The 21,324-nt window shown below is 42.5% G+C and overlaps 2 protein-coding genes across 3 annotated transcripts in view; one reads left to right on the forward strand and one right to left on the reverse strand.

Annotated features, from left to right (window-relative positions):
• Positions 1-262: 262 nt before the first annotated feature.
• The window catches only part of ptger4b (prostaglandin E receptor 4 (subtype EP4) b), a 164,012-nt gene continuing 142,950 nt past the window's right edge, over positions 263-21,324 (forward strand). Inside the window, exons 1-2 of one of the 2 annotated variants that reach the window (XM_083670648.1) lie at positions 263-1,334; positions 2,991-3,629. In XM_083670648.1, the coding sequence (XP_083526774.1) occupies positions 555-1,334; positions 2,991-3,593 (1,383 nt within the window). In that variant the 5' untranslated portion in view covers positions 263-554 and the 3' untranslated portion in view covers positions 3,594-3,629. Of the gene's footprint in view, positions 1,335-2,990; positions 3,937-21,324 lie in introns of those variants that run through there. The other variant, XM_083670647.1, reaches the window with a different exon arrangement.
• ttc33 (tetratricopeptide repeat domain 33) lies at positions 4,076-21,090 on the reverse strand. The gene is made up of 5 exons (XM_083670649.1): positions 21,048-21,090; positions 20,392-20,619; positions 14,196-14,277; positions 10,976-11,107; positions 4,076-7,399 (listed from the first exon to the last, which is right to left on the reverse strand). The coding sequence occupies exons 2-5, from the start codon at positions 20,616-20,618 to the stop codon at positions 7,028-7,030; spliced, it is 813 nt and encodes a 270-aa protein (XP_083526775.1). The 5' UTR covers position 20,619; positions 21,048-21,090; the 3' UTR covers positions 4,076-7,027.

Raw genomic sequence — 21,324 nt, forward strand, 5'->3', positions numbered from 1 at the left:
AAAACTAAATAAACCATAAGGCATGCATATACACTAGGTAGCCTACATTAGGGTTATTGTAAGTCGATTTGTAAACAAACAACAAAAAATAGGGATGCTGTGGTACACATCTCATGGCCCTCTGACGTAGGATCGTCTGCTGCGTAAGGTAGGCTACAGTACGAGTGCGGAGCGTTTGTTTCAAACTTACTGGTGGAGCGACGGAGGAGGAGTTGATCACCAGCCCCAAGAAGAAGCTCCACTTGTGAGTGGACTGTTGGAACAGCGCTGTGTGCAGCACTCATTAAACAGAAACACCAGAAGTCAAAACCTGAAGCTTGATAATATTAACGTGGAAACTGCAACCTGTTAACAACAGATTCGAATACAGAAACGTTTATTGGAGTTTTTCAAGAGCGTAAAGTTGGCAATGAAAATGGAAATTGGAGAAGTATGGATTTGCGTTTTTTTGGTGACTGCCCACAAACGGAGGGGATAACCACATGCGAATTGACAGGACACTTCTTCAGTGACAATTTCATTATTCAAAGACAGTGAGAGAATTAGTTACCGATATGAATAACGGCACAATGACAGGTCAGTCCCGGGATCCCACTATTCCGGTCATTATGTTCATATTCGGAGTGGTTGGAAATGTCATCGCCATCGTGGTGCTCCGAAAGTCTCGAAAGGAACAGAAAGAGACCACCTTCTACACGCTCGTGTGCGGCCTTGCAGTGACCGACCTTTTGGGCACGCTGCTGGCGAGCCCCGTCACCATCGCCACCTATATGAAAGGGTCCTGGCCAGGGGGAGCGCCCCTGTGTCAGTACTCTGGATTCATCCTCCTCTTCTTCTTCCTAGCCCAGCTCAGCATTATATTTGCCATGTCCATTGAGAGGTACCTTGCAATCAACCATGCGTATTTCTACAACCATTACGTTGACCAGAGACTTGCCGCGTTGACGCTTGTGGCCATCTACATTTCAAATGTGCTCTTTTGCGCATTGCCCAGCATGGGACTGGGAGAGGTGAAGCTTCAATTCCCAAAGACCTGGTGTTTCATTGACTGGCGGACTAACACGTCCACACACGCTGCGTTCTCTTACATGTACGCTGGGGTGAATTCGTTTCTCATCCTTTCCACGGTCATATGCAACGTGATGGTGTGCGGGGCTTTGATCATGATGCACAAACGGTTCATCCGCAGGACATCGCTTGGCACTGACCAGGGGCGCATAGCGGACCTGAGGCGCAGACGGAGTTTTGGACGCCTGGCCGGCGCAGAGATCCAAATGGTCATTTTACTCATAGCAACCTCAGCTGTGGTTCTTATCTGCTCCATACCTTTAGTGGTAAGTAAACTACATTACCTGTCGCCCGGCCAAAGGGTTATTGCTATAATTTGCATGGTGTGGTTTTGCGCAACATGATGGTCGTCTTTATGGGCACACAGAAACCCATGTGGATTACTGGGTAAAAACACATGTTCAAACATGCAGCTTTCAAAACCATCAATGTTTTCTTGACCGTTATACATTTACAAGTTTTGGTGCAGAGTAGGCCTACAGCCTATGCGCTTATTGCGCTACACCTGCACAGGAGCCAACGCGTCCAAGGAACACGCTCAACGATTCGGTTAATTAACCGCCAATCGACAATGGGGCATTTTGTTTTATTATGCTGTTATTACTGTGTCTCTGTCTCCCAACGTGCAGCGTGCTCCCTTGTATGCAGAACTAATATTATATTAGACTATACACAATAGTCTGTTATTATATAACATGATATTCTACATTAAATTGTACTATATTATATTGTGTTATAGTATATCATATTAGATAAGGTGTAATAGGGCTTACTGTAATACTAATACACTAATACACTAATACAATTCAAACGAGGTATACTTATCCAATGACCAGAGGTCATTGCAGATACCAATCCGCAACCTTATGTTTGCGTTTTTTTTAGTGTTGGTGGGCTACATTTGAAAGCACTTTTTTTATCGTCTATTTGAGGCAAACAGGAATAATAAACATTTAACTTAAATGCAAAGTCATCTATGGTATTACATTTGAGTACTTCATAACAAAGATAGGGACTAAGGAAAAGCTAAAAAGACTGGATTCATAAGAACTGCAGTGTATAAAGGTGTGTGTGTGTGTGTGTGTGTGTGTGTGTGTGTGTCTGAACCCTCACACCTAAACACCTTCAGATATGTAAATGTGAATGTGCCATTAATAGTAGTGGTAGCATACTGTATCTGTACAAGTCGTAAGATATGGTACAAGGATGTCAGCATCTTTGCCAGGTAGAAATATCAGTTTCAGCATAGCTAAAGAGCATCAGCACAGTAAAAAAGCCAGAGTCAGACCTTCTGGATGCTGCTGCTCAATAGCAGCCACAAAGGAGAGCTATAAAGGACCAGCAGTGACAGAACATCCCGTATATTTGAAAAGCACACCAGCAAAAAAAGAAAATAAGAAATGAACTGAAAGACAGAAATTGTGAGAACCTTGTCAAAAATCAATGATCAGAAAAAAAACGTTCCTTCCGTATTACAGTTAAAGTACAGTATTTGTCACCTGTAATCCTGGCCCTGACAACGCTCTGGTTATTTTGCCAATGTGAGATGGCTGTTGATTGGACTTTAGGAAAATACATTGGTCAAAGACTTGGTGATGATCAATGTGGGGGCAGGATTGTGGATCTGTGCCGTTCATGTGTTGCTGTCAATCAGCACATACTAGTGCTAGAGTGCTACTCTATATGCTCCAATGCCCATATTATGATATGCCAACATCACACCATGGTTCATAGCCCATATTGTACAATATTTTATGTTGAAACAGTATATTATATGTTCAGCAATAACCTGCTACAGTTATTCATGTTTGAGTAGTGGTGCTTGAGGTGAATCCCAATAAATATGTGGAAAAAGTAGATTTCAGGTCAGCACCTCCACCATACACTATGTAACCAGTCATTTTGTTTTCCTTCCTCATCAGCTTCGAATATTTGTGAACCAGCTGTACCGGACCCAGGTAATCAACCGAGACCTTCACGCTATCCGGATGGCCTCAGTCAACCCCATCCTGGACCCCTGGATCTACATCCTGCTGAGGAAGACAGTGCTGCTGAAGCTTGTGGAGAAGATCAAGTGTCTGTTCTGCAGGATGGGTGGCCGGGGGCGTGGCCAAGGCCGGGGCCAGTTCCGCTGTGGCGACGGCCATCACAACTCCTCCATCGTGTCCCGGGACTCCCCGTCGCTGGCGTCCCGTGAGCTAAGGGACGTCATCAGCACCTCCCAGACCTTCCTCTACCTGCCTGAGAGCACTGACGGGGGCGTCGGGGGGTTCAGGGCAGGGGACCAGGGCAGACCCAGCCCCCCAGCCGTGGAGCGCTCCCTGCTCCAAGACCTCCAGAGAGCAGAAGGCCAGGGCCTTCTGAGGGACGCTAAGCATGGCCCTTTAGAGGTCAGGACATCAGGGAGGCAGCGTGGCCCGGCTGACCCTTCACCTCTGAGCAGGGGTCCACTGAGCCCCAAGGACCAGACACTACATGTGACCTTTACAGATGAGACCCTGAGTTTACAGGAGAAATGCATCTGATAGACACACAGACTCAACTTATAGAGGAGGGATAGTGTCAAATAAAGACTTCAACAGTCCTATGTTGGACTCAAAGGAAATGTTTGTCTGAAAATGTGGTTGGTAAACTGAACTCACCGTAGAAATGATTATGACAACTCTGCAAACATACTCGGTTAACTTGACTGGCAGCTGATATGAATGGCTTACTAGATATTTGTTGTGTTTTTCACAAAAGGAGGTATGTATGTGTATTCCTATGTTAGCCAGTGCTGTGCTGTAGCCTACACATTATGTGTCATGGTAGATTGTTCTACATGATCGTATGGATTATATGAATCATACATAAGGTCTATTCTTCATGTCACAGTCTTACTACAACACAACATACCAGTACAGACATCAATAGAATTAGATCTCATTACTTAACGTTCATATATTTTTTCTTATACACACATATAGAAAATGATACATGGAGACAATAAGGAGAAATTTTGTTTGCACTTTTTAATAACTCAAAACCACTGCAAGGCCATTAGAAGTAGATTGATCTGTTTAGCATGTTGACTTCAGCTTACCACTGGCCTACACAATACGACGATCATACTGTATATATTCTACAATGTGAACTGTGTCTCATTATGTTTAATTCATTTTAGAATGAAAAAGTATTTGTTTCTTCTCTGTGAGAAGGTCCAGTTAGTTTATACTCATTTAAAATTGTTACAAGATGGATTGAAACTGTGTATGGCTACATTGCTACATTTCAACAAACAATTGGGTCATATTAGATGACTTGGCAGCTGCACAATGAAGCCTGATGTATACAAATCAAACAAGAATACTGAACATCATAATCCAATGCATTTCACTGTCAAAGGCAGCCAGGACTGAGCTTTACTGTACGACATGGATGGTCAGTATCTGAGAGGGTTTAAACATTGCTGTTGTCTTTCGTTCGTAAAGACACAGTCTCTTTATATGTGCATGTCCATTGCTTTAATTCCCCCAATTAAATGATATCATTGAAAATAAATGTGTTCCTGGATGGAAATCTTTGTTGAAGAAAGTGAAACTTTCCTTCTTTTATTTTCTGTTCAGTGTCTGCTGTCATATTCCCATCCTATCTTTATGTTGCTATGGTGGCGACAGCTACTTTTATTAAGAATATTTGTTCCAACCACTACTTGTATAGTAGTGCTCTGTGAACAAGCTATACCTGTTGTACTGCAAACTTAGCTAAATAAAAACCAAGCAACTATTATATCAGTGATATAACTATTCTATTCTTACATAGAGTAATACACTTCTGTACAGAATTCATCAGCAGGTTGAGCATGACAGTACAGTGTGTATTGCACCAACCCACCAACCAACCACATATTGCATAACCCTGCTATGACTGTGGGTTATCACACTGAGCAGGGAGTGTCCCACAGAGTATGGTGAGGTGGGTCTTTAGACCGACCAGCCACCCGGTACAAGCCCATTTTGACTGAGCCAGGTCTGTGTACATGGGTTATTGATCAGTACAGTCCACAGCAGTGCTAGTTCTAGACAAATCAATGTTGATTGCTGGAGGTAATCAGATGGAGGTCACAGGTGACCGATCATATAAATCCAGGCTATTTATGGAAGAAAACGGTTCATCTTATGATTCTTTAGTTTGCAGGCAAAACGTCTGCGACCACCCCATTGTACTCTACAATGACAATAACTGCTAAGAGGTTTAACAATCGGCTCAGATGATTCATACTCTTAAGGCGAGTTTGGTCAGCAACTTTGGCTCAATCTTTTCCTGTGCTGTGGGAAGTGGAAACAGTATGTCGTGTAATGTGGACAAACACAAATAAAAACGAGGGAACAAAGACTAATCAAACTTGCTACAGTATGTTACTTAAATTAATTCATTTATGTTCATTTTAGTTTAGCCTGTTACATTGTTGCTTTATTTTCGAAGACAAAATATTACCAGCAAGGTCAATATTATCAACGTAGAGAAAGAAAAATATTACTTCTACCCAATAACCACATACAGTACAGTACGTGGGTTCTCATGGTCAAAACCCCTTATTCAACATTAACACCAGTGAATGAATTGCATCCAGACTTGTTCCGACTGTATGTCAAGTATTTCATATGATTCAGACAGTTTTGGCAACATGTCTAAATGTTTGCGCTGTGAAATGTTAAACTTGTAAAGAAAAGGTCTCTTTATGCCCATGGTTGTTGTCTCTCCCATGGCTTATTCTTCTGGCGCCTTCATCATTATTCTTGTGCTGATGACTAAAACACACTGCCTATCAATGGCCAGTTCAGATGGCATGGGCACTGCTTGCACAGGTCATCCATAGTTCTCCTTAACCAAGGACCATTTCTCTATGTCTAATGATTTCTAATGACAAACTGTTCCGGATGTCTAAGTCATAAAGCCTCACTCTGAGAATAGTCATCAACTAACAAGGCATACAGTATGCACTCTCACAGAGTCGGCTGTAAAGCTGTATATTTATATCAGGAGAGGACGTGCATCTGTACTAATACGATTCTAATGAATCACAAATCCTCTCAGAAACGTGTCTCCTCTTTCACCGCTTCTCTAGCTAATGCCAACATTACCCTACATCTGACGTTGCCTGTTTTAGTCATGCAAACCTCTTCTTAAGTATCCCATGAAAACAATCTGCTATTAGAGGATGCCACTCAAATGCAATGACTGTTCAAGCTGCAGCCTTTCAGCATGGCCGCGCTAACAGCACGCAGCTTTCACCGCTAGCATTCCTGACCAAGGTGAATATATTGTTTTAGCAGTTCGCCCTGTCCCCTACGGAGGCTCACATGACACACCAACTCCCGATGCACAGCTGGAATTCTGGGAAGACTCATGCAATATTATTTTCTGTGACCGTTTGTTTCTCTGAGTAACTGTGGAGACCAAGTTCCCCAACAGATAAGACACATCCATTAGTCATTAAAAAATAGGACTTACAACTGTAAATTTAAATTAAAATGCATTGAAAATGGGTTATTTTTACTGACAGCATGACTGGGATAATTGAGTCCAAATAAGATCTTTCCAGTCACTAAGTTCTGACAAAGATGTTCTGAACTTCTCATAAATTGTGACTGACTGACATATTCCAAAGAGAACAGCATCCTCATTTCAGAAGGATGAGTTTGTACCTCTAACGGTGCCAAATGCTCAAAATAACTATGCTATGCTCAGTCTATGAAATGCCATAAGAGCAAAAAGAATAATTAACGGGGAAAAAAACTATGAACATGCAGACACTATGAACATACATATAAACAAAAACAACAGCATTAAATCCATCAGATCTGACCCAATCTCTCAGTTTTCATATTGTATATTGCAAAAGAAAACAACAAGCATAAAATGCACAAACAAAACATAAAAGGAGTGTTTCAGTTCCTAAGTCCTTACAGAGACCATCTCATGGGCCCCGTGCTTTGACAAACTGCTCCTTGGAGGGAGCGGCTGTGTCCCCGGGCCCCTCCTCCGCCGGTATTTCCTTGGTGTTCCCGTCTGCGTCCACCACCATGGCTGATTTCTTCATCTCCTCATAGCGTCTCTGTCTCTCGGCCACAGCTGTGCAGGCCGCCACCACCTCATCTGACTCAAAGTCGTAGTCCTGCTCCAGCTCCGGGGCACGTAGGACCTGCTGATGGGCCTCTTCCTCCCTGAGTGTCCGGTCCTGGGCTGCCCGCCGCTGCTGCTGCAGCTTCTGTGCCCACCCCAAGTCCTCCGACCACAGGGGGCGCTCTGACGGACACTGGTGAACAGCTATCTGGAAGGACTTCACCGCCTATGGGCACAACAATGACAACTATTCATCATGGAGCACACGGTTCCGGATTCAAGTCCACAACGAAAGTGACATGATAAATAGAGAAATTATATTGTGAATTACAGTACATTTTTGCTGTTTTGTTTGGGTTAGCTTGATGGTCTTGTTGCTGTACATTTATAGAGAATAACCAGTTGAAATCAAGGTGAATCACAGAGTTTGGGAGAAGTCCCTGGACACCTTCATATTGAAAAGGCATTGCCAGTCTCTGTAGTTTATGTGCTTTTATATTACTGACTGGGAAAAGATTCAGGGCTCTGCATTGAAATCGAAGGACCCATTTATTCAACCCTGTAAATCAATAGATTTAGGTCTGCTCAGTGTGTTAACTTAACATCGTTGTTGATCACAGTGCCTGCCGAGAACTACAATAAAACAGCCCCAATGCTGTGACAGGGCCATCCAAATGTTGAAGGTTAATACTGCAATGAGAGATCAATCTCCTCTCTCGATTGTCTAAATATAGAGGCAGCAATTGCCGTTAGTAGAACATTAGAAATGTCAGGAAGTCATAACTTATCTAGAGGAGTGAACTGTACTATGGGGTTCCAGTAAACTGCAATCTCTGTCTATTCTGCAGAGCCATTTTCTCACCAATTTGATGATGAAGACAGTAAAATTAAATGACTGAAGGAAAATTGGCAACAGTGTGTCTGGTACTTCTATCAGCACTGAGAAAAATCACATTCCCACCACAATATAGAGATTTATTGTTTGATTATAGCAACAACATAGATCATCCAGCTGACCTGGCGTAAGTACATTGATTTAAACATTATAATAAAGCACCTCCCACAGTAATGGGATAATAAGTCAAATGTCAAGATGAGAATATATGCTGCCAGAGAAATTATGAAATTAATCTACCGCTAAACTCTGTTCATGATGATTGATGAGTTCACAAATTACAGCTGATCATGACTGAAATGATCTGAATATCATTAGATAAGCATTGCTGAATCCCTTCTAGCTATCTCCAACCAAACCAAAAAACAAATCAATAACTGAGAAATATGTTTTGTTCAGGTGATGAATTCAAAGGTGGTTCTAGAGCTGGTTCACTATTGGCCAAGAGCAGCCTCGATGTCATCGTTCAACCAAAAGTGAGCCAAGTTACCTTGGTCAGCCTGTTCACTGATAGATTGATACCTTTTTCTGTTATTATTCAGTGTGAGTATGAAGCAGTGGTTCCCAGGTTCCTTAAATATGCACAACTCAGAATAAACAAAAAGGGAAGGCCGACTCCATCTGCAGATGCCGAAAAACACTTATCTATGTCTCAACATGCACAAGGCAGAGAAAAGCTAAGCATTTGACCAGTACATGGGGCTCATTCTATGATGGAGTGAGTCTGCTACTCACACTGAGACACTGGACCTCTGCTCAGCCAATGGTTAACCCAGGCCAAGGAAGTGTCAAGCATCAAACCGGGAAGCATTTAATGAAAAGTAAAAAGGAGGCCTGGTCATTTCCACTCTTATTCTCCTCCAGGGTCCAGAGTAGACCGCGATGTGTTTTGCAGGGTAAGGCGTTTTTACGATCCTACCATTACAGAGCCTCCTCAACCGCACCCAAGCTTTTAAGGGATGTATCTATCTTCCATGAATGGGCCTTTCCCTAGTCTCTGACTCTCTGTAATCTCCTCAAATACAAGTGTTAATAGGCACCTCTTATTAGGCACACATTCCTGGCTACTTACTCCTGGAAACTCACTGAGTTATACAACGAGAGCTAAGGGAGTCAAGTGTATCTGTCAGGACTAAGAGTCAAGGTTTTGAGAAATTAACTCAAAACAAGTCTAGACTCATAATGGTTAGCATTTGCAGAACATTGAAAAGGCAGGCAAAGTTTGATCAAGGACGGACTTAAATCCTCCACATCCCTTCCATTCCTCCCTCCAACCACGACTCCCCAAATTACGGAATTGTCCCTAAAGGCTGATGGCCTGTTTTGTAATGTAACCTATATCTAAAAATATTGTAGCTCCATGCCATTCAGAGTCAATGGGTGCACAAGCTGCACTCCAATACCTTCAAAAGACAGTTGTCAGTGTTCTACTGTAAGTCATTGTTCATAATAGAAACCAGGGAAACCTGCACTGCTGAATTGTAAAACCAGTTGAAAGAAGTTACAAACATCACAAAATAACAAATAATTCATTTCATTTAGAGAGAGAGAACAGGGAAAGAGAAAAAGCCGACAGAGAGAGAGAGACCTGAGTGTGTGTGTGTGTGTGAAGCACTAGAACCACTGCACCCATCTTTGTGCAAACAGGCACTACTCAAACATGTCGATGCACACAAAGTCCTGAAACTCGACTGAACAAGCCACTCTAAAAATAGACAGGCATTTATTTTTTCGGTCCTCCTAATACCTATATTAGTTATGGATGTGTGTATATATTTGGCTAGCTCCAGCTCAAGTAACTTTCAATTGTTGTTTTGGGTACACATCTGACAGCTCTCTCGCCTCGGGACATGTATGAGATGTACTCACAATGCCATTAGCCATAGGGTTTCTGAGTTCAGCCTGTTTTTTTCATTCTCAAAATGGGAGAACAGTCTACCTGGTTTCATACATATACACGCTCAGGCGTGTTCTGGGGCACTTTAAGTAATCTTCCATGCCCGCGGCACTTGGGTGTGCTTTAAAAGAGTCAATTTATGTCAGAGGCAAGGAACTGGCTATAGTTATAAATAAGGCTCCACAGAAATGACTGACACATATTGTCATTGAGGACAGTAGATGAGGTGGGGATACGTCCGAACCTTCATTACTTTACAGTGGGACAAATCATTAAATGATAAGCACGTCTATCTCACACTATTGAACAACAGAAGATTTAGGCCAGAAAATGTCAAGTCGAGCCGTAGCGCTACAGCATTTTTGGGTCCGATACCGATAATTGAGGAGAAAAAATATCCAATTACTGATATGACGGGGAAAAAAAGTCTATGAAAAACAGACATTTTCCCGCATGGAAATTTGGCTGTGAAAGAGAAATTGTGAAAAAGATATGCACTGAAGGAAGGACTTTAACTTACAATAAACTTTATTAACTTAACATTATTATTATCATCATCATAAATAACAACCACAAATCAAACATTGCAGAAATAAAATGGATAAATGAGAATAAGGAAAAATAAGAGAAAATATGCATGTTCTATGCATTAGAATGAATATAAACAATTTAACACAAATATAATGTATGTGTTGGTGGGTACACACATTGTGTCTGCTGGGAAAGCTATGTATTGACACATTCTCAAAACAAGTACAAATGCCTACATTATGTTTTTCTTCGTTAATTTTATCGGTGCTTTATCTGTGCAATGTGTGCCGATACAGATATTCCTGTCAAAGGCCAATATCGGCCGATAATATCAGTGCTCCAATATATCTGTTGTGCTCTAATGTCAAGTAATCATTTGTCAGGTTATGAGAAGTAGCATAGTAGTAGTAATACAGAACACACTTGGTAGATGTTAAATGCATCAGTATTATAACGGCAACGGAGGTGTCCATACTGACCAGGTCCACCTCTCCCATGTTGAGCTGGGCACGGCCGAGCGTCTGCCAGCCTTCCCACCAGAGGGGGCGGAGCTTCACTGCCATCTCCGCTGCCTGCACCGCCGGGAACAATTCCTGGAGGATGGTCAGCACCTGGGGGGGGGTCACACAGGTTCAAGGACTGAGGTTCAAGGGTCTCAGACCAACAGGGCCTCGTGCTTAATTCATATGAATTCATACAAAAAGCAGAACACCAAATTTGTATGAAATCTTACGACCCGGTTCATAAGAAAAGCTATGAATATGACAGATAAGGCAGTATTAGGCATTAACTTCAAACATAAGCAGAAGTAAAAAGAATTAGCACAAGCAAACAAGTTGTCAGGGGAAGGCATTAGCAAACATACAGTGCATTCGGAAAGTATTCAGACCCCTTCACTTTTTCCACATTTTGTACCTCCCTGACGATGGCCCTTCTCCCCCTATTGCTCAGTTTGGCCGGGCGGTCAGCTCTAGGAAGAGTCTTGGTGGTTCCAAACTTCTTCCATTTAAGAATGATGGAGGCTACTGTGTTCTTGGGGACCTTCAATACTGCAGACATGTTTCTGTACCCTTCCCTAAATTTGTGCCTCGGCACAATCCTGTCTCTGAGGTTTACGGACAATTCCTTCGACCTCATGGCCTGGTTTTTGCTCTGACATGCACTGTCAACTGTGGGACCTTATATAGACAGGTGTGTGCCGTTCCAAATTATGTGCAATCAATTGAATTTACCACAGGTGGACTCCAATCAAGTCATAGAAACATCTTAAGGATGATCAATAGAAACAGGATGCACCTGAGCTCAATTTCGAGTGTGATAGCAAAGGGTCTGAATACTAACCCTTTTATTTTTAATAAATTAGCAAACATTTCTAAAAACCTGTTTTCGCTTTGTCATTATGGGGTATTGTGTGTAGATTGATGAGGAAAAATTAATTAAATCCATTTTAGAATAAGGCTGTAACATTTTCTTTCCGAATGCACTGCAGAAGCAACAAGAATTAGCGCAAACAAACAACAATGTGTCCCAATCATGATTCCAACCAGCGACATTGAGATTGCAAGTCGGGGTGCCAATGACTCCACCACCCCACCAACCTCCTAATGAGGTGTTCTGCCTTTGTATTGAACTGCCAGGTTCTGTCTTTCGTATTGAACTGCCAGTATAAATGGTCCGTTGCAAGTCCGCATTCCTAGCTTTTCATACAACCTGGGTCGTAACATTTCATACAAATTTGGTGTTCTACTTCTTGTATGAATTCATATGAATTAAGCATGAGCTCAGACGACTGTATAATGTTTGTGGTCAATGGTCTCCAGGGTCTGGAAAGAGGTAAAAATACAAACAAATCACTGTTCACAATGGATGACCTACTGTACAGTAAATAGTAGTGCATGCATTAGAAACAAAGAGCAGCGTTAAACTGCATAATGACAAAAGCTAATCAAACATGTTCAGCCACTCAGAGTGATATAACGGTGGGAAATGTAATCACGGCGGGAAGGATTGATCACTACGCGTGCTTGCGTAAGTACGCGTGGACAGAGGAGCCATCCATTGACAGATATCCCCCGGTGTGGTGCCGAGGGAGAAGGCTTGTGACGGCATCGTGCAGTCTTATTGTCTAGTGAATGCATTCATCAGGTCCAAACCAGGCCCAGGATCCTGTTAAAGGGTTTATTCAATTACAAATGAGAGGAGAGTTCTGGGCGGTCAAGGCCGTGATATGCAGGGACCGCTACGGCTTACACTACTAATGTCCCCATCTGTCTCTGTCTTTACACAACTGACCACAGCAGCTCCTCTACGTTATAGAGAGTAGACCACTGGCTGAGGATAATGCGCTCTGCCTTTGTTTTGTTTTTTACCATCATTGGTGATGTATCATGAATGTGAGATAGGGCTACACACTAGCTGATCTCTGCAGCAAAACCTCTTTGGGATCACTGCTGTGTTCCTTTATTTGTACAGATTTAACTGCATCTCTATGACCAATGACAAAAGGTAAATGTTCGCTATATTTAATGGTAAATAAAGATCCTCCTTTACCATTCAAGTCTCCACAAGCTTGATGGACACCAGACTGGTGATGATGACAGGGCTGCAATGGGAGCTGCTGCCAATCAAATGCACGCGGCTGGGTTTTAAATGGAGAGTGTGACAGACAGAGAGGGGACTGTGAGCGTCATAGAGAAGCTGATTGAGTTAAAGGGGAGGAAGGTGATGAGAGGAACATTAGATCCCAGTGATCTAGCCTGTGTATGTGGACAACGTCCAACTGAGAGGGACTAGACGAATTGGAACATATATTTTCAGCGCACCAGACAGTGTTAAAGTGAAGCTGTTCATCTATAATTATCAAAATATGATTTAATGAGTGGAGGAAATTTCTCGGGAGCAGATCATACAAATAGTGTGTGTGTTTCGGCGTATGTGTGTGTACTTCCGTGACTAATAAAACTGAGGAGCTGCCAAAACACAGTGCGGTGCAGAACTTCAGGGAGTAAAAAGAAACAAGCAAACATTCTTAATATGTAAAATAAAGAATATCATACAACTGTAAACAACTCCAGCCAGCTGCTCCACAACCCTGTTGGACTGGTTAATCTCTGCTCTCAATGACACCTGGGTGGGGGGGGGGGGGGGGGGTGTGGGGGGGCGGGGGGTAAGAAGAGAGAGAAAAGAAGACCATATTCCCTCTGGAGAACAGGCTGCATGTTTTCAGCGGTGTAGTCACCATGTGCCGATAAGCGTCTTCTCACTTCAAAGCCTACCATTTCAACAGCCGAAAGAGGTGATAAGTGAAACATCATGTGATGTCTGACGCACGCACGCACGCACACACTCTTTGACCATTTACAGTAGGAATAAAATGTCTATCCCCTACTTGATAGCTTCTCAAAAACAACAGTCCCTCATGACTAATTTCACCACTCGCTGTGCTTTCCATGGAACAGCTCATTTGTCAAAAAGAGAACCCCCACAAGACGCTTTGCTGTCATCTTTGTATTTTGAGACACATTTTACACACTTTGTTTGTATGTTACCAGCACAGAGAGAGAGAGAGAGAGAGAGAAAAAAAAGGGAACAAAAAAACTAAACGTTCTGTTAGTAGCACAGACAGAGGCGGTTTTATCTGACACTATCTGGCCGTGGTTGAGAGCTGAGGTAGAGGAGGCGAGCTGTAGTGTTCTGTACCTGGGACTTCATCTCGTACAGTAGAGGGTTGTCTGGAGTAAGCTGAATAGCCTCGTCCCATCTCTTAATGGCCTCCCAGTGCCTGCAGAGAACACACACACACAAAATGGCTGTCCATTATCACAGTCAGGAGTACACACACACAAGCGCACACACAAGCGCACACACACACACACACACACACACACACACACACACACACACAATCTGTGAGTATCCACTGTGGCTATATTCGGCCCTCGCAAGACAGGAGAGGACCTACTGTATAAGGGAAGTGAAAAGAACAACATAGCAACATAGAGTATAGAATGTTACCATTCATTTTGTCATGTGTTCATCTGTCCAGCGGCATCACCTGCTTTCTACCACACCAGTGTTAATAGGATGGGCTATATTGTGCGGTGCCAAGCAGCATAACATCACACTCATTTCTGTGTCAAAGTGTTTCGCTGGCAACAGCATCATATGGAGCATTGTTAAGCCCTTGATATCAACATCTGCCTTTGAGCAGAATTAGCCCTAGTCAAGACCATGGGATGTCTGCTGTGGGTCTAAATGATCCCTGGGCCAGACTAAGCTGGCCTTATGCTGTAACACAACACCCAACATCCACAGACACTTTTATTAGCCCCGGTGGCCAACGCAAACAAAACCTCTTATTAACAGCTCAGGGCTAATAAAGAAATATCAAATACTGTTATGAAATCAGACACCGCCCATCTCATTGTCACTCATCTGAGGAGGAAATTAGTATTAGTATTAGCCAACATAATAGAGAGGCCAGTGTGTGCTCTGTTGATGCCATATGATATCGATGGTCGTTTGTATAATGGTTTAAGGAGTCATTTAAGTTTAGGCACCTTTATCTAAATGTCTTTAGAGGTGATGATGATGTCGTCACCCAACCTACATGTCTAGCCATGACATGTAGTCTCAGAGAAGACTAGCATCTGTTAGTTTCCCAAAAGTTCCTCTTTCTACCCACCCAGTCTTTCCGCCCCTACTCTGCACCTACTGTAGCCTGGCCAGCAGTCCTAGAGAGACTGTCACTGAAATAGACCTGGGAGGTACTGTAGGATGACCTCATCCTCACCAGAGCAGGTCCAATGGATGTAGGCTACACACAGTCTGCCCTTCCCTTCCTGAGGGCGGCTGTCAGTCAGTCTGGTGTGGCTTAGTGGCTCAAATGTTCACTCAAGCAATCATGCTGAAAAAACATTGGCATACTTTAAAATACATGTATAATATTGGCCTATTCATTAATATCTATTCATCCATTACATGTTGGCATTGGTGCATATAAAGTGCATTTAAAGTTTTTTCCCCTTGAAAATCTCACTCAATAACCATGCTGAATCATTACTTATGATGCACTGGCAGTCTGTGACCTGCCAGGACCCTGCCCTTCTGCCTGTATTTGCTTTTCCAAAATGTACGGGACGTTTCTGGGCGTCTACCATTTGCTGTGGGCGTGTAACCTGCGGCTTGCATGTGTGTGGCTCATTGGCTACCTAGTAGTACTGCCTGGGAGCCACAAGCATTTCTCAGTGCTGAACATCTACCTAAGCAACGGAAGCCTTTGTGTGCAAATAAGTTGAACATTATTATTTTTCCTTTGTGACATTACAGCCTTGTCTGAGTTTGTTTGGGGAATGATGTCATTTGTTTGAAACTTTGGGTTTTGCGAATATGAGTGTCGCCGCTGGCTGGCTCATTTCCGTTTTCATGTTTTCCGCATTTACAAACTAAATAACGCCTGTGCTTAAGAGACACCATTCAGAATTGTCAAAAGAGGGCTTCTAATAAGCATGTTTTCCTCCACACAAGTAGCTACTGAAGAATGTCATTGCTAACTAGCCTAGCTGCAGCACAGTGAAGCAATGGTGACTCAGATGGTGAGTCTTTTCTTTCTAAGCATACAAGGGACAACATCCAGAACCACTGAAGTCTTTTAGGATTAAGGAGGTTATATGGGGTTTCTGTCCAGACAAGTAGGCAGAAGATACATGATACGGTTTTTATCAGGTTGGCTCATAAGGTAGGTCTGAGATAGGCTAAGATAAGTCTGATGAGCTCTCTACTCTGACACTAACAACCCTCATCTCCTCTCTCTGTCAATATTGGTTAACGATCCCTTCGGTTAACACATCTGCAACAAAGCATTATGCAATAGGCTGTTCATATGTTAGTCATGAGCGATTCATAGTTTATGGACAAGGACATCCTGATGAATTTATAAAACAGGCTCATAGAACTAGGGGATTATCATAAACATAATGCAAACATTGACCTGACATGCATCACTATCAAGCAACGACAAATAACCTGTCTGTATCATACAAAGTCTGTATCATCTAATTGGGCCAGTGTGGAAATGTTATCTCTGATTAATGATGCAATAAACATGATAGTACCCGATATCAGGGATGGGGATTTAGCCTGGACACCAAGGGGTTTAAACCTCATTATTTTACAAAACGTAGCATGGCATCTTTACTGAGAGGGTTATGGTTTGTGGTAAGAAGTCAGCCAGTGACAAAGGGCTTCACACAACATCTAAAGGAGGAAGTTAGAGACATGGGCTGGGCCAGGTGTTAAAAAAGGCGTTAAAACTGTGGCTGGAGACATCATAGGAACAGGAAACAGTAAGAGACAACAACAACATGCATAATCATGATGACAGCCAAACAATAAACAGACTCTCAACTTAGAACATGATGTACCAGGAAAAGTTGTACATTCATGTTTTACCCCCAAGTGACTCAACTTCAACAGATGAGACAGTCATCCACTGTGGTCTTGGTCAGACGGTCTACAGTGTAAAAATGTAGGCCAACATGCACAACTGAATCAAGCCACTGACCACAGATCCCGGATCTCAGTGTGGGCAATAATGAGATCTCTCTCTCTCCATCTCTCTCCATCTCTCTCCATCTCTCTCCATCTCTCTCCATCTCTCCCTCAGTTTGCCACTATGCTGCATACATTGTTTAGATAGAATAACACCATGAAATCCCCTCTGTGTTGCAAGCCTACAAGTTGTCACTATGAACAATTCAGTATAACCTGACAGGGTCACAGGCTGAATGAACAATATGGGCTACACACAGCTCCAGTCATTCATTTACCCTTTGGCTCTGTGACCCAGTCAGGTTCAACTGAATTGTTGATAGTGACAACTTGTAGGCTTGCAGCACAGAGGGGATTTCATGGTGTTATTCTATCTACAGTAAACAACGTATGCAGCATAGCCCACACTCGACCTCCGGAGCCTGAACACAGTGGGAGGTCACTGGGTTCCAGTTACACTAGCACTCCTCTCTGTGGTGCTGATGGATGGTTTGCTGGTGAACAAGTGAGAGAAATAGAGATGGAGAAAACTATGTGCTCATAATATGGATGTGTGTATATATATATATATATATATATATATATATATATATATATATATATATATATATATACTGTGAAGGTTTAGGCTCATCAGATTATTCCTCTCCAAGATATTATGCATGCATAAACACACACACACAAAGACACACACAATCCATTACTACAATCCATCATAACAGCCCATACAAAATGACAACTATCAATTGACAGAAGCACAAGTATAACACCTAGAGAAAGTGACATCCTCTTAGACCAGTCTAGGTAATATGGGGGTCAATGTGGTTAGAAGGGTGAAACCCGCCTGAATGACATCCCAGTCCAGACCAGGGTAGGCTGGTGGAGGTCGAAATCGGAGGACGGGCTCATTGTAATGCATGGAACAGAATGAGGAAAGGTATCAAACACGTGTTTGGTAGCATTCCCAATTCCGTTCCATGCATTACAATGAACCTGTCCTCTGATTTCGACCTCCACTAGCCTCCTCTGGTCCAGACACAGACACAAACCCCTGGTCAGCCATGCTGGGCCAGAGAGACATCATTTCCTCAGCAGAATCCACTTACTTTTGACAAACTCAATTACATTTGGTCACCACTGGCAATGTGTGTTGGCTAAAATAGGGTGAGCATGGGATGTGTGTATTCGCTGAAAGGTCAATTATCATATAAGAAGAGGCAAAATACCAGCAACCTAAATTATATTGTTTGTGTGTGTGTGTGTGTGTGTGTGTGTGTGTCACAGTATGTTGATGCTCACATCACATCATAGTTTGTTCTGGCAGAAACTACTGTTTTACTACCATTATTGATTATTGACTAATTGACTGTATCTATTCACTCAAGTTACTATTGGGAGTCCTTTCTCTATTCAAATGCATTTAACAATGAATTGAGAACTAATTTTGATTGTATTTAAACAAACCATCATATTTGTATTCAAAGGATGTAACCTGCATTTCAACTGGCAGCATAGCAGCAATGCAGGTCATTGTACAGAACGTACAGTATTACTAGGGTGGCACAGCGCATTGCAGTTGATTGACTCATGCTCTGATTCAGCATTTCAGCGATTCAGTAACAGAGATCAACCTCACTGACAAAGCGGTGTAGTAATTACTTCATGACAGTCAGTTCCCAACTTCCCTCAAGCTAAACACTTCTGTGGTTAAATACAAATAATGATTGATCATTCCATTGGAATGAATAAAAAGCTTATGAATATCTGCTGAAAAATCTTTTGAAACACTAACCAAGGTAGTATGATAGTTTGGATATGACTTAATCGCTGGAACTTGGACAGGATTTGATAGATGATATGAGGAATGCATTATAATAATTATAAATTACAAAACATATTTTAGGCCTATTGGCTGTAATAGGCAAATATAAATCATAGTTTGTTGGTTTAATATATTATTAGGTATCACTCTCCCCTCTTTCTCTCACAAACACACACACACTATCTGAGAGTATCCACTGTGGCTATATTCAGCCCTCACAAGACAGGAGAGGACCTACTGTATAAGGGAAGTGAAAAGAACACAATGGCAACATAGAGTATAGAATGTTACCATTCATTTTGTCATGTGTTCATCTGTCCAGCCGCATCACCTGCTTTCTACCACATCCATTGAAATATATATGCCATTTAGCTGTATCCGGTGCATATGATCAATACACTTTGACTTGACTTGAATCGAGTGTTAAATGTGAATTGCTGACCAAATGGCTTGCTCTGCATGTAGGGTCAGGAAAGATGTCATTACTCTATTGATGGTAAACCCAAATTGCTCCCTGCACATCTAATCTTAGAGGAGATTAAAATCCTGTTCAACCCCACCTGGCCCAAAGGGCAAGGGATAACAAACACAAAAGTCACAGCTGGTTAAACCTTAATTTTAAGGTTCAGCAAATTCAATGTGGGTTTCCCATCTGATTGGAGAATGAGAACAAGGTTAATAGAGCCACCAAAACAAGTGCCATTGGGATAACAGGTACTACTTGCATGAGAGGTAGCTGAGAGCCTGCTCTGTCCAACAGCTCCCTCTGCTGGCCATCTTCTCACATGCACCACTCTGGCCGATTCTCAGAGAGGGTCCTGAATAGATCATTTCCAGAAGCTAGTTTCTGACAATTTGAATAATTGCCTGTCATGTAAACAACAATGAGGGGGATATAACTAAACAAAAGCTGACATAAGAGGACCAGGGACAAGAGATGAAGAAGACAGTACATTATCTCAATGGGCCTCAGGTTTTGTTGCCCAGAACCTGTCCAAATGAGAACTCCATGGCAGAAGCTCTGTCAGGCACTGGCAGCAGCCTTCACTGGGCCCTGCGTCACTTACAAGCACTCCTGCAGCATTTAACAGCTGTTCCAAATGTTCTCAGCCAAATGAGATTCCACTAGAGAGTCTTTGTGTGACCAGTGTGTTGAGCATCTGGGCTTGAGCATGAAAATGACCTGATGACTGAGTGTCATCTTGGAACATTTCCTTGGACATGATGAGACGTCCACTGGCTTGTTCTCTCTCTCTCTCTCTCTCTCTCTCTCTCTCTCTCTCTCTCTCTCTCTCTCTCTCTCTCTCTCTCTCTCTCTCTCTCTCTCTCTCTCTCTCTCTCTCTCTCTCTCTCTCTCTAACACGCAGGCACGCAGACAGACAGACAGATTTCTAGAAGATTTTGTAATTGTACAAATGCAGGTGAGTAGATGTCTAATCTATGATCCCCAAATCTTACAGGTTGAACACGAAACTGACCTAAATGTCATCATACTCCAACCATCCCACATTTGTTTTCCCTCACCTGCCCTCCTCGGCCAGCCCTGCCCCCTCCTCCTTCAGCCGCTTGCTCTTGGCTGCGCAGTCTTCCAGTAGGACTTCACGCCGCCTCTTGATCGCATGGAGCCAGTCTACCTCGTCATCCTTATCCACTCCATCAGCAGTAGCCTTCTCTGCCTCGGCTTCAAAGAGCTGCACCGCGGCCTTTGACACCTTGTCGCCGACTTTCCTCTTCCAACCAAACGACGCCATCCTGTAGGGGGCAATAGTTAATAATAATAATAATAATATTAATACTATAGCTCACGCTGTCTTGAGACTTTTAACTTGAAGTTTGGAATGCTGTAGCTAGCTGTCAAGAAAGATTTTGACAATAACGTTTCATGTGTTAAGTTTAGCTAGCTATACCTTACAACTACTTTACGTTGCACAGTTTCACGTTGATCAAATACTTAATGTATTGCTCTCTATAAACTAACACGGGTTAATAGGCATACTAGCGCATAAGCTCTCATGGCTAACGTGGCTTGCAAGAAATGCTATGTTAGTTTAAGTTCAACAACCAAACAAACAGGTAACTTCAGCAATATTACGAGTCAATTTATCGATAATGACTATTTAAACGTTTCCCCGTGTTGCAAAATTCTCAGTATGTGGCTGTTTACACATTTTAACACTCACAGCACGCAGTAGTTGCTTGTGTTTTGCTGTTGTCAATGTTGACCTTTCAACCCTGCTTAACCCGGAAGCTCTTGATAATGTAAACACACGCATTTAAAGTAATATTCGACATTTTTTGGCTCAGCTTTTCCACAGCCTCACTCTCTGGTCACATATTGACCAAGATCTGACCGATTTTCCGTAGACTATAAATAGGTATAGTTGACTAGTTTACAACAGTCAGATGGTTCCTTACCTTGAAAGTAGTCTATGGGTCAGTTGTGTTTTAATAGCCACT

This window comes from Argentina silus (genome assembly GCF_951799395.1).
Source record: "Argentina silus genome assembly, chromosome: 5".
Lineage (NCBI taxonomy): Eukaryota > Metazoa > Chordata > Actinopteri > Argentiniformes > Argentinidae > Argentina > Argentina silus.

What these genes read in the sequence shown, in the direction of transcription:
- ttc33 (XM_083670649.1), bottom strand. Translation starts at nt 20,618, where the DNA reads ATGGCGTCGTTTGGTTGGAAGAGGAAAGTCGGCGACAAGGTGTCAAAG. An exon ending in GGGCTGGCCGAGGAGGGCAG is followed by an intron (nt 14,278 to 20,391) that starts GTGAGGGAAAAC and finishes TGTTCTCTGCAG; the next exon opens with GCACTGGGAGGCCATTAAGA. An exon ending in TGTACGAGATGAAGTCCCAG is followed by an intron (nt 11,108 to 14,195) that starts GTACAGAACACT and finishes ACCCCCCCCCAG; the next exon opens with GTGCTGACCATCCTCCAGGA.